The sequence below is a fragment of the Cyprinus carpio genome, chromosome B11, assembly GCF_018340385.1.
Source record: "Cyprinus carpio isolate SPL01 chromosome B11, ASM1834038v1, whole genome shotgun sequence".
Taxonomy (NCBI): Eukaryota; Metazoa; Chordata; class Actinopteri; order Cypriniformes; family Cyprinidae; genus Cyprinus; species Cyprinus carpio.
In genome coordinates, this window is record NC_056607.1 from 14,832,688 (window position 1) to 14,845,874 (window position 13,187).

The window sequence follows — 13,187 nt, forward strand, 5'->3', positions numbered from 1 at the left end:
ATGCATGAGAAATTGAAGAGTCCACTGCGCATAGATTTGATTTAATTTAATTAGCAAGTGCCCAAAGGTGCTCATTTCCTGCATGTGAATGGCGAGGATGCTAAATTTTAATTTTAAGTTTGCACTTCATACAGCTGGATCAGAGGGTCCCATCCTTGTGCTGGTAAAAATCTTTTAAATTAGAGGGTCCTGACTCACCTTTATGGAAATGAAAGAATGATGGAAAAAAGACAGTCTGTCATAGCAATGGCCTCACAGACATCTCATTTATCAGATTTCAGAGGCTCGCACTCGCTTTCCACCATTCTAGAGGAATTTAAATGAGGTTCCCGAGAGAACCGGGGAGGTATTTTTAAACCGAGGTTCGTCTGAATAATATGTGGGATATTCCCTCCCCTGGTGCCTTTTTTCCAGTCGTGTTGTCATTTTCATGATAAGACGTTCTGTGCAAAGTGTAGATGGATTATGACACCCAACCGTGTACCTATGTGACTGGACGCTTTTGCTACTATTTTGAGCCAGAGAGGGCAGCGTGCCTAAAACACAAGGTTGTTTGTGGGTGTAGGGTGTAGCCGCAGACGGGAATGAGAGATCGTGCTACAAGACGACGAATCCGAGGCCTGTTTACAGCACAGAGAGATGGAGGGGGGATGGGGAGGATGGGGGGACAGGGCTTGACACTTACCTTTTTCCAAAGGAGCACATTAAAAAAATGTAGGGGCGCAATGCAAATTTTTCAACTTTTTAATAGCTGACAGTATATGACAGTATCCAATTTTCGCAATAGTCATTGAAGCTTTTATTACAGTATATGGTTTTATCACAATATATAATTTAGAAAGTAAAAAAAAACAGTGTTGTTCTCCTAGCAGGTTAAATAACTTTATCAAAGATCTTTTACTAAAGAAAGACATTATTTAAAAAATACATAAAAGTATAAAGTAAACAAGTGTTTCAAGATTAGAGTGCAAAAGATTAAAGTTCAAATGAATGAAAGAAAAATAGGTAACACTTTATAATAAGGTCCCATTAGTTAACTTTAGTTATAGCAGGTTAACATTAGCTAACAGTGTGCAATAGCTAATTGTTGCAGTAGTTAATATTATTTGTTAACGTTGATTAATAAAAATACAACTATTTATTGTTAGTTCATGTTAGCTGTATTAAATAATATTAGCAGACACAACTCTTATAATGTATTATTATTAAAAGTTGAAATGAACATGAACTAAGATTAATATGTTTAGTTGTTGTTGTTTATTTTTATGTTTTGTTGTTAATCGAACCTGTTAAGTGTTACCAAACAATAATAACGAATCAGTCAATATAGGACTATAGGTAGGCCATGTTTTAGGTTAGATAAAATAAAAAAAGTTTAAGTTTGAAAATAAATAGCTCATTAAGTCTTTAGATATGAATTATTTGGTGCTATGGTGAAGACTAAAGTGAATATAAATATCAAAATGACTGTTTAAAACAGAAAGTAGCAGCTGCTCTGTTTACATGGTTACCGGGGTAATGGTTGCATTTCTCATTCACTCGTTCCGCCTTCTCATCTGTGCTATTTAAATTAAATCATCACCTTTTTAAAGTTCAATAATCATATGAGGATGTATCACTGTTTTTCCATTAATAAATCGAAGAAGCTAATACATTTGTTATAGGCTACCATATAAGTTAGGATGTTTAGTAAATTTTATTCGCACTCATGCTCCTAAATAAATTTTCTAGTTCGCACACATTATTTTTAGTTGCAAATGCGAGTGAAATGCTGGCTTTGTCAAGCCCTGGGGAAGGGTTGAGGAAGATAGAAAGGGTTACGCTACCCTCAGGAGAATTGGAATTCCTTGTGAACCGTTCCCCCATTTGGCTGGCAGTTGTGAAAACAATTCCGCAGCATTTACTCAGTTTGCAGCTCAGATTACAGTTGTGTGAGTCAGCTGCAGGGTGCAGGCCGGAGGTAGGAGGTGGGCCAGACGGCTTGGCTGGTCTGTGGAGCTCAGTGGTTTTTTTTTTTTTGGTTTGTCTGCAGATCTGCGTCTGTTGTAGAGCTTCTCTCCAAAGAGAAATGCTGCCTGTTTGAATGTGCTAATTAAAATGACATTGGTTCCAGCTGGAGTGATTCTAACTATTGAAGTGTCGACGTGCTTCAGAAGAGATCGCTCATATCCTGACAGTGTCAGGCAATATAATGATCCCCTCTCTCGCTCTTCTCCGCAGGTTTTGTTTTTGAGTGACGCCAACAAAAACAGTGATCTGAGGAAGCCTCTGCGTCGTCGCCGCACCGGATAGTCACCCCTCCTTTGCCGCCGCCACTCGACCTGCCACCATGACGTCGGAGCTGGAGAGCAGCTTGACCTCCATGGACTGGCTGCCACAGCTGACCATGCGGGCGGCCATTCAGAAATCGGACGCCCAGAACGCTCACGGGCCGGGCATGGCTAAGAAGAGCGCCCTGCTGGACCCCAACACCACACTGGACCAGGAGGAGGTGCAGCAGCACAAGGACGGCAAACCACCGTACAGCTATGCCAGCCTCATCACGTTTGCCATCAACAGCTCGCCAAAGAAGAAAATGACACTGAGCGAGATCTACCAGTGGATCTGTGACAATTTCCCCTATTACAGGGAAGCCGGCAGCGGGTGGAAGGTAAGGGGAGAGGCGCTGACTGTAAGCGCCAGTTAATTTGTCATTATTTGCTTTCTGCCCGTCAGAGACATTTGCATGCACACGAGTGACATCCCTCCACTTAAATTCAATCAGTGTACCAAATCAGCCCTGAATTTAGTCAGAGGAGACTGCCAAGGTTAATGTGTGAAATTATTCTCATTTCTTATGCTGTCAAGGCTTTTTTTTTCTTCCTTTCCTCACCAAGGAGCATTTCAAAAATATCAAAGCAACAGCCACACTGCTATTTTGCAAAGCGCCATTCGGATCTGTTTATGACCATTAATATTTGACACAGTATCTTGTCTCTCTAGACACAAGAAAATAAAGGCTCTTTTTGGAGACACATGTGTGAGAAGGAAGTGTGTTGATATTCACCCAGCCAGATCCAGCCACACAAGCCATAGAAGAGGGAAAAAAACTGCCTTTCATGGCTTGTATTATTCATGCCAGATGCCTTGATAGAAGTCCATTATGTTGGAGAGAGCCATTGCTGTGTCACCATCTCAAGGAGCATATGATATACAGAGATGAAGCCGTACTGATTGCCTTTTAAAGAGCGGAGATGGAAATTGATATTAGAATGAGCTTTCCAATCAGTTGACATTTATTGGCAATAGAATCGGTAGCACAGCTTTATTGCAGGCAGACAAGATGTACGTGGTTCACATCCGTGCGAGACGCATCCCTGTGCATGCGTGTGTGTGCGTCTATGCATCTATCTGTTGGTGAGCATATTTTCACACACACCACTCTCTTTTGCTCTGCTGTAAAACTGATATTTATGTCAGTATAGATATGTGAGCAACACATGATTTTGTAAGTTTAAAATCACCTTAAAATATGTTTACAAATGCTGGTTTTACTTGATAACTATCATCAAAATAACAAATCAAACATGTGGCTCCATACACTTCCACCCCTTTGTTGTTTGTGGATTACAGAGCAGGAGAGTTTCAATTGCATATTTATCAATCCTATTTCCTTAAGTTTTCTTCGCTCCAGAAGCATAACGCTATTTCCACTGAAAAGATTTGTATTTGCAGATTTCTGAGTTGAGTTTGAGGGTCAACGTGGTGCTTTTACTCATTTAAACCGAACCTTTTTATTCTCTTGCTAAAAACATGCTCACACTTTGTCTGTGGTACCTGGGAAGATGGCTGTAAGTTAAATTGCTTGCTAGCACCTGTAATGCCTTTTGTGACATCAGCATTTCTCTTTTCGTTTCCCCTCCCCCCTCTGCACACATTTTACATGGTGGACAGACATAACAAATGGATTTTTGCGTTTTTCACTGAATTCACTGAAATCGCTGTACAAGGTTGCTGCCCTGACACGTTTAGCGAGAGACAGCTTTACATTTTGCTGGAATGTAGCCTTTTTTCAAAAGCCTCATGGAAAGAGGCGACCCACCGCTGTTCTCAGTGATGGCCTCTAATTGCCACATTCCATCTCTATATCATGTATTGTTATAGCTATTGTAATGAGGATCTAGCAGTATGACAGTTTACAAAGGGCCAAATATGCATTCTGTAGTGTGTTAGCATTAGTTTAAACCGAGTAATGAATAGTAAAATAATTGGATACCATTCCTTTGCTTATTTTTATTTATGTAAATATAAGTAGAAGATATAGGTGAAATCAAAGACACACTGGTCACTCTTTGTGAAAGTGCTTTCATTTAGATGCATAGTGTGAGACAGACCAAGGCACTGTGCGATCCAACTATGTGATGTGGAAAATGGCTTTCAGGATATCGCAGCACAAACGCATCTCACAGACGGAAGAGTGTGTACTGATGTGAAAACAGAGCTACGGAGTTGGTGTTAAGAATTGTATAACAGCAATACGAGTGTTTCTTTTAATAGACCGGAGAGCGCGAATCTCACTCCGACCGCTGTTGACTATTATTTTAGAGAGATCCTTTGTCTCTGAAGTGCACGCTGCTATATTTGCGCGTTCGCACAAATACCGAGCATGGCTGGGGTGAATGTAGGTCTGTGTGCAGTCATCGCCCTCCATCTCTCCACATCCCCCCTGAGATGTCGGCAGCAGGAATTTACGACCCAGTGCACGCACACGTCTGTTCTCTATGATAATTCTAGCTGTGCCGGAGAGATGAGACCAGGCTAATCCAGGCGGCGGCAACTCATTTAGTCATCTCAATAGAACTCCATTAGCCAACGCTTTTAAGAAATATCAATAAGTGCTGTCAATAAGAATAGATAATTCATCAAGGTCAAAAAATATTAATGCTGTATTAGGGGAGACAGATATGCAGCTTGAGATGGATTTTAGCACATTCTGTCTGCGATATTATGAAACCGGTTACTGTAGAGTTGGGTTGTCACCAGGGTTAGAAATGAACTTTTTTTGCCCACAAGCCACAGTGGCTGGCGAAATGTGGAATTTTACTAACTGCGCATGTTTATTTTTTACTAGTGTTTTTTAATATTTGTCTATATAAAATAACTTTTTTTTTTGCTTTCACTCGGTCGCATTGGCTTTGTAAGGGTACACTTCAGATTTTTATAAGCTACTGCAGTGTGTGGAACTATATTCCTATACACTACTGGTTAAAAGGTTGGGGTCGGTAAGATTTTAATTTTTAATTTTTTTATTTATTTTTTATTTTTTTAAGAAATTCATATTTTTATTCCTCAATTCTATCAAAAGTTACAATAAAGAAATTTTTAATATTACAAAAGATTTAAATTTCAAATAAATGGCCATTTGAATTCTTTATTCATCAAAGAATATTGTATCGCCCGAAGTACTGGTACTTTTGAAATCGTTAGTATAGAGGGTTTTTTTTTTTGTAGCTTGTAAAATTGACGAATGTTTTGGAATGCTAAAATTAATACGATATAGCTCCTTTTTCAGCACAACATTTTTACTGCAGGCAGGTTTATATCACAGTCCCGCAGTGGTTTGAATTAAAGATCAAATTCTTGTATATGATTTGTATCAAACAATCCAGTATTACTGCCTCGGAACAGCAGGGTGGTGTTCAGTTATGTAGCCACAACACAGATTCAAGATATTGCTTTGACTGTCACCACAAGAAATAATCCTTTATCCCTTTTGAAAGCTCTTATGTAATATACTCGTCTTTGTCCGGTTCTCATAATCCCAATTATCTGCATGCAAGCTACCTCAGTGTAAAGAGTGAAAAGAGCAAATGAGATTAATTTGCCATCTGTTGGGTTGAGAGGCTCACTGTTCCCAGTCAAACCCACTTGTCACTGATGAGATGTTTAATGCTGTCAAGATGCTTAGCACCCGTCACCATCTGAGTTTATGCATTTGACACTGAAAGCTGCTTCTGGTGAAGCGAAAGCCATCGCAACCCACCTGATCTGAGCGTTTCAGCATCCTCATCCCATTCGACCTCAGAGCACTTATATAGAAGCTGTAACGGAGTGCAGGCTAAACCTCAGTTTAAAAGCATTAAATGTATGGATGTTAGAGGATTATGGAGGACCCAAGCCACGCGCAAGCTCTTGTTATCCTCCGAGAATTTTCAATCTCTGTTTACACAACAGGTTTGTAATCCGGCCACAGAGCAGGCCGTAATCTGATCAGGCACTCAGAAAACGTGCAGCGCTAGCAGATGTGACAGCATGGCCTGCTTATGATGGTTTTGCACGGCTGCTGCTCCTCAGAATACACAATGCGGTTCTGGCACTTTCTCGCCTAATTGCTCCCTGATGATTTACCAGCAGTGCTTCGGGAAGGCCGGGTGACTTTTCAGGTCATCGCTGTACCCACTTTCGAACCCAAAGACTGAATCTCATTGCGCAGAAGACGGCTTGTCTGAAGTGCCGCCGAAAATCCCAAGCAGTTCTTGCATCTTAACCAGTATAAATATGCTTGAAATGTTTGTTCTTGAATCTCTTCCATTGCTACCGGCATGATATTCTCGCGTTTCCACACCTGCATGCAGGCAAAAAAGTGTGCAAATGCTTAATTCCTGACAAACGCTGTAGCCGCTGATGCTCCAAAGCTGTTTCGGCCTGCTCTAATGGATAAATGCGGTTGGCGAGTTTGAGTCTTGCCCTGTTTAAAAACGCTGTTGGCACTTGTGGAGTGTCCAGACCTTCTTCTTTGATCTCATTATGAAATGCAAATGCTCACCAACTTAAACAGATCAAAGGTTGCACCCGCTGCTGGGCAGCCAACATAATAATGGAAGCCAGAGGCGATTGACCGTTTTTTCCCTAATAAGTGATTTGGGGGACCGCTTCACCCCCCCAGGGCGTTATTTACTTGCGAGCCGGGAACATTATCTCTTAAGTAACTCAAAAGCCCAAATCCCAGCTCCCCTTGCTTTTATTTAAATGTGGAAGCACAGGTATTGCACTCGTCATATCTCTCGACTCAGGCTTGGTGTGCGGAGTTTGGAATATTAAGATGTAAAATTGCTTCAGCGCACTCTGATTTTCAGTTTAATCCACCAGCCAGGATCATTACGCGGTTAGGCATTTCATTTTTAAACGTCCTCCTGATATTAAATTATTCAAATGCTAAGATAAAAGTTGTCTGTATGTTTTTTTTCTGCCAACTTTTCCTAAAAATATATTTACCTTACAGTACATCAGATTTGGAAAATCTAGTGTGCAGTTATTAGTTCTGTGTTGTTGCATATATTTAGTTTGTAGCCTCTCTGTGTTTTTAATTGTGGCAGCAGCAGAAGTGGCTGTGTCGGTGGTGGGAGTGGTGGTGATTCATGCCGTAGCCAGTTTGATCCTGCTGTGTGGCTGGCTCCTGTGTCAGGAAGCTCCCGCCTGGCCGCCCGCCCACCAGACTCACCTTGCCCCATCCCACTCATACCCCGCCGCTCAACACAGAGTAGGTGGGCAGAAAGCGTAGCGGCTTACCAGGTGGAGCTGGCAGAGAGGGCACTCGCTACACCTCGCAAAGCATGGAGTTGACTTTGGAAGTGCTTTTGGAAGAAACTGATGTTTTGAATCACATAAACCAGTACTGTTGTAGCCATGTAACCGGTCTTGATCTACTCTTTGTTTTGTTTTTTTAATTAAGGGAAATACTACTTTTGTGCAATTGGTAGATACGTCAACCAACTAGTTGGGTGCGCTAGGGAGAGATTGTTAGTCTGTGTACATTACTGTTTGGGGTCAGAAAGAAGTTGTGCAATTTAAAATATAGTTTAGTATTTTATTTACTCCTATGATTGCAAAGCTTAATTTTCAGTATCTGTTTGTCCAGTCTTCAGTGTCACATGATCCTTCAGAAATCTGATTTAGTGCTCATGAAGCTTTTCTATCATTATCAGTGTTGAAAACAGTTGTGCTGCTAAATATATTTGTGGAAACCAATTTTCAGGATTTCATGAATAATTAATTGAAAAGAACAGCATTTATGTGAAATATAATTTTTTGTAACATTGTCTGTCACTTTTGGTTAATCTAATACTTCCTTGCTGAATAAAAGTAAACATATATCTTGTAAGATCTATCTTGTGAGTAAACTTACAGACAACAAGAAGCCCATGATCTCTACTGTGCATGTTAGTGTGTACCTACATCAACCAATAAACATCAGTCAATTGTCCTCCATTGATTGATTCAACCCCATCTACGGTGATAATGAGGCCTGTTACACAAAGTCAATACCTGACATGGAACATTTAATGCTGGGTGAACCTAGGTGAAATGTCGGCCTCTTTAGCTTTTCTTACTGCTTGTATAATAGCAGCTGCCTTTCCATCAGAGACTTAGGGGTTAAAAACAATCTTCAGCCAAACTAAGCTGAATGTGTTTTTGAATGTGCTAAAAAGAAAACAAAAAACCTAAATGTTGGTCCAATAAGCTGTGTGCTTAACATTGTGATGTTTTGTATTAGACATTCGAGGGCATGTTTTATTTTGAATATAATCACAGCTGAAGAAGGGGATGCCCTTTCTCTTATACCTTACTGCTTAAATTTCTGTTTTTCTGTTTCCGTCTACCTACATTTTTGCACCTCCCCCACAGCAATTAATTGCCTTGTTCATCTTAAGATACTTGTTTTTGCTTTTTCCATAATCCACTTTTAAAAATAAATGAAAAAGAAAAAAAAAACTTCACCACCGTTTTCATGCCAGCCTTTAAACAAGTCTGCAGCTTCCCTCATTCTGGCGAGGATGCCCGACTCTTTATTAATTGAGGCTGGGATGACCTGAACATGGCCTCTCATCGCTGCTGTGATTTGGCCCCAAGAGAGAGGCGCTGAGCCATGATGAATTTGCGCATGCTATAAATAGAGTCTAGTCCTTGGAATCCGCCTTTAACTCCGAATCTACTCTCTGAAATCTGCTTAAGCTGGAGTTGGACTGTCTGTTGCTGCCGCTGGCATTAAACAAAGAAAAAAATGAAATTGTAATTTTCATAAATGGTTGTGCAGTTCACATTGAAAAGATTTTTTCATCTATGATTTTTAATTGTTTGTGATTCTCCTCTTCTCTCTTTTGGGCCTTTGTGTCATTGTTTTGAAATAACATATTGTGTCAATAATTGAAGTAATCCGGAGTTCATATAGATCTGTTATTTTCTGGAAATGCTGATTTTTTATTTTATTTTATGGAATAGACCTCTTCTAAGATTAGCATGTTTTTCATTTCTGTATAAAAATACATTTTGTCCAACTCATAAGAAAAAAACATTTAAGTATGATTTTGATTTAAGTATGATACATACATACATATATACATGTGTGTGTGTGTGTGTGTGTGTATATATATATATATATATATATATATATATATATATATATATATATATATATATATATATATATATATATATATAATATATATATACACAGGTTCTTCTCAAAAAATTAGCATATTGTGAAAAAGTTCATTATTTTCCATAATGTAATGATAAAAATTAAACTTTCATATATTTTAGATTCATTGCACACCAACTGAAATATTTCAGGTCTTTTATTGTTTTAATACTGATGATTTTGGCATACAGCTCATGAAAACCCAAAATTCCTATCTCAAACAAATTAGCATATTTCATCCGCCCAATAAAAGAAAAGTGTTTTTAATACAAAAAGAAGTCAACCTTCAAATAATTATGTTCAGTTATGCACTCAATACTTGGTCGGGAATCCTTTTGCAGAAATGACTGCTTCAAATGCGGTGTGGCATGGAGGCAATCAGCCTGTGGCACAGCTGCTGAGGTGTTATGGAGGCCCAGGATGCTTCGATAGCGGCCTTAAGCTCATCCAGAGTGTTGGGTCTTGCGTCTCTCAACTTTCTCTTCACAATATCCCACAGATTCTCTATGGGGTTCAGGTCAGGAGAGTTGGCAGGCCAATTGAGCACAGTAATACCATGGTCAGTAAACCATTTACCAGTGGTTTTGGCACTGTGAGCAGGTGCCAGGTCGTGCTGAAAAACGAAATCTTCATCTCCATAAAGCTTTTCAGCAGATGGAAGCATGAAGTGCTCCAAAATCTCCTGATAGCTAGCTGCATTGACCCTGCCCTTGATAAAACACAGTGGACCAACACCAGCAGCTGACATGGCACCCCAGACCATCACTGACTGTGGGTACTTGACACTGGACTTAAGGCATTTTGGCATTTCCTTCTCCCCAGTCTTCCTCCAGACTCTGGCACCTTGATTTCCGAATGACATGCAAAATTTGCTTTCATCCGAAAAAAGTACTTTGGACCACTGAGCAACAGTCCAGTGCTGCTTCTCTGTAGCCCAGGTCAGGCGCTTCTGCCGCTGTTTCTGGTTCAAAAGCACACGCCTGTGCACGGTGGCTCTGGATGTTTCTACTCCAGACTCAGTCCACTGCTTCCGCAGGTCCCCCAAGGTCCTGGAATCGGTCCTTCTCCACAATCTTCCTCAGGGTCCGGTCACCTCTTCTCGTTGTGCAGCATTTTTTGCCACACTTTTTCCTTCCCACAGACTTTCCACTGAGGTGCCTTGATACAGCACTCTGGGAACAGCCTATTCGTTCAGAAATTTCTTTCTGTGTCTTACCCTCTCGCTTGAGGGTTTGTGTGGTGTTTTTTTGGACAGCAGTCAGGTCGGCAGTCTTACCCATGATTGCGGTTTTGAGTAATGAACCAGGCTGGGTGTTTTTAAAAGCTTCAGGAAACTTTTGCAGTTGTTTAGAGTTAAGTAGTTGATTCAGATGATTAGGTTAATAGCTCGTTTAGAGAACCTTTTCATGATATGCTAATTTTTTGAGATAGGATTTTTGGGTTTTTCATGAGCTGTATGCCAAAATCATCAGTATTAAAACAATAAAAGTCCTGAAATATTTCAGTTGGTGTGGCAATGAATCTAAAATATATGAAAGTTTAATTTTTATCATTACATTATGGAAAATAATGAACTTTTTCACAATATGCTAAATTTTTTGAGAAGGACCTGTGTGTGTACATATATATATATATATATATATTATATATTATATATATATATATATAATATATATATATATATAATATATATATATATATATATATATATATGTTATTGGACAAAATTGGGCAGAATGTTAATAACATAAAATTTGAGAGAGAGAGAGAGAGAGAGAGAGATAGATAGATAGATAGATAGATAGATGATAGATAGATAGATAGATAGATAGATAAGATAGATAGATAGATAGATAGATAGATAGATAGATAGATAGATATATATATAATTATATAGATAGATAGATAGATAGATAGATAGATAGATAGATAGATAGATAGATAGATAGATAGATAGATAGATAGATAGATAGATAGATAGATAGATAGCTATATAGCTATAGATGCTCATTTATTTGTGAATGAGGAGAAAAAATGTCTATGTCAATCTAAATGGCTGAGCATGAAGACCCAGTGTAACAGCGGATTTAACTGAACTAGACATTTGCGTGAGGAGCACCTCTTCCAGAACAAAGGCAAAAGCTGCACATCCATACACAATAGTACTTGCGATTTGAAGTAATTATCCATAAGCTGCCCATTTACTTTGCTTACTCTTTAGCAAACCTGGCCCTTCTTGTCAATTCTTTTTTTGAAGACTCAAATTTAAAGATTAAGAAGGCCTGCCAAGGCATTACTAGTACAATGCTGAGTTTTAACAAAAGGAAATGTGCCATGGCAGAAATGTTTCATCTCATTTTATGCCCATCTGACATGGTTTTAGCAGGCAGGAGCTGCAGACAGAGTGGCACCATGTGTGTGGTGTCACTGAGGATATGGCACACTGCCCAGGGACTTCACATAGAGCTCCCACATCGAAAATGTCATTGAGCTCCATGCTTTTACTATCTGGGTTTTGGGTGACTTTGGTTTGTCTGTGCTGGTAGCTGGGAAGGCCAGGACTTTGAGGTCTAATGAGTTAGACTGGGCTTTTTGATCCCGTGCCTGTTTTTTTCCCCCTCCTTTGACTTAAATTCCCGCTAGGAAACAGCAGAAATTACAAGATCTCTGCTTCAAAGCAATATGTGTCTTTTGGATTATTTATTTCATTTTTGCCAGAAACCCAATTTCTGTAATCATCTCGAGATTAGAAATGCACTTCACATGCCTGGTATCATCATTAGTTTGTCGCAACAGTATTTATGTATCCACAGGCACCGTGTCCTTACAGAATTCACCCTTTACTCAGGAGAGGAGAATGACAGTGCCTCCTAGCAGTAGAGCACAACCAATGATGGATGAGATGCCAGGAATCAACGCTGTCTTCCCATCCCATAGCCATTGACAGGCAAAACTCCAGCATCTTTGCATCACTCTGGATAATCGCAGGTCATAGCAGCCATGGATATGACACATTAATTCCTCGCTGATGATTGCCTATTCATCAGTGTCAGCACTCTCAATACACTTTTTCCATTCTAATTTATTGAAGAAAAATCGTGTACAGTAGCCCCAAAAATGTTTGGCCACCACAGTCATATTGAGCAACTGTAATTGTATTATAGATTTCAAAGCATCAAACAAAATGCCACTTAAAAAAAACACAAGCGCACGTTATAAGTAAAACATTTCAAAAAGAGACCTGTTTTAATTTCTGAAAGACTACATGTATTGTTCTGAATCAACATTTAAACAAGCTCTGGTTATCCAAAAACACTACAGACATATATAGAGACATAGAGAGAGAGCGAGAGCGAGAGAGAGACCTATAGTAATGGACATATACAGTGGGTACGGAAAGTATTCAGACCTCCTTATTTTTTTCACTCTTTGTTATATTGCAGCCATTTGCTAAAATCATTTAAGTTCATTTTTTTTCCTCATTAATGTACACACAGCACCCCATATTGACAGAAAAACACAGAATTGTTGACATTTTTGCAGATTTAATAAAAAAGAAAAACTGAAATATCACATGGTCCTAAGTATTCAGACCCTTTGCTCAGTATTAAGTAGAAGCACCCTTTTGATCTAATACAGCCATGAGTCTTTTTGGGAAAGATGCAACAAGTTTTTCACACCTGGATTTGGGGGATCCTCTGCCCATTCCTCCTTGCAGATCCTCTCCAGT

At 39.4% G+C, this 13,187-nt stretch overlaps 1 protein-coding gene across 1 annotated transcript in view; it reads left to right on the forward strand.

Annotated features, from left to right (window-relative positions):
- Positions 1 to 13,187, forward strand: part of LOC109098297 (forkhead box protein J3-like) — a 101,264-nt gene that overhangs the window by 42,850 nt on the left and 45,227 nt on the right. Inside the window, exon 2 of the mRNA XM_042734086.1 lies at positions 2,221 to 2,650. Coding sequence (XP_042590020.1) covers positions 2,330 to 2,650 — 321 coding nt within the window. The 5' untranslated portion in view covers positions 2,221 to 2,329. The remainder of the gene's footprint in view (positions 1 to 2,220; positions 2,651 to 13,187) is intronic.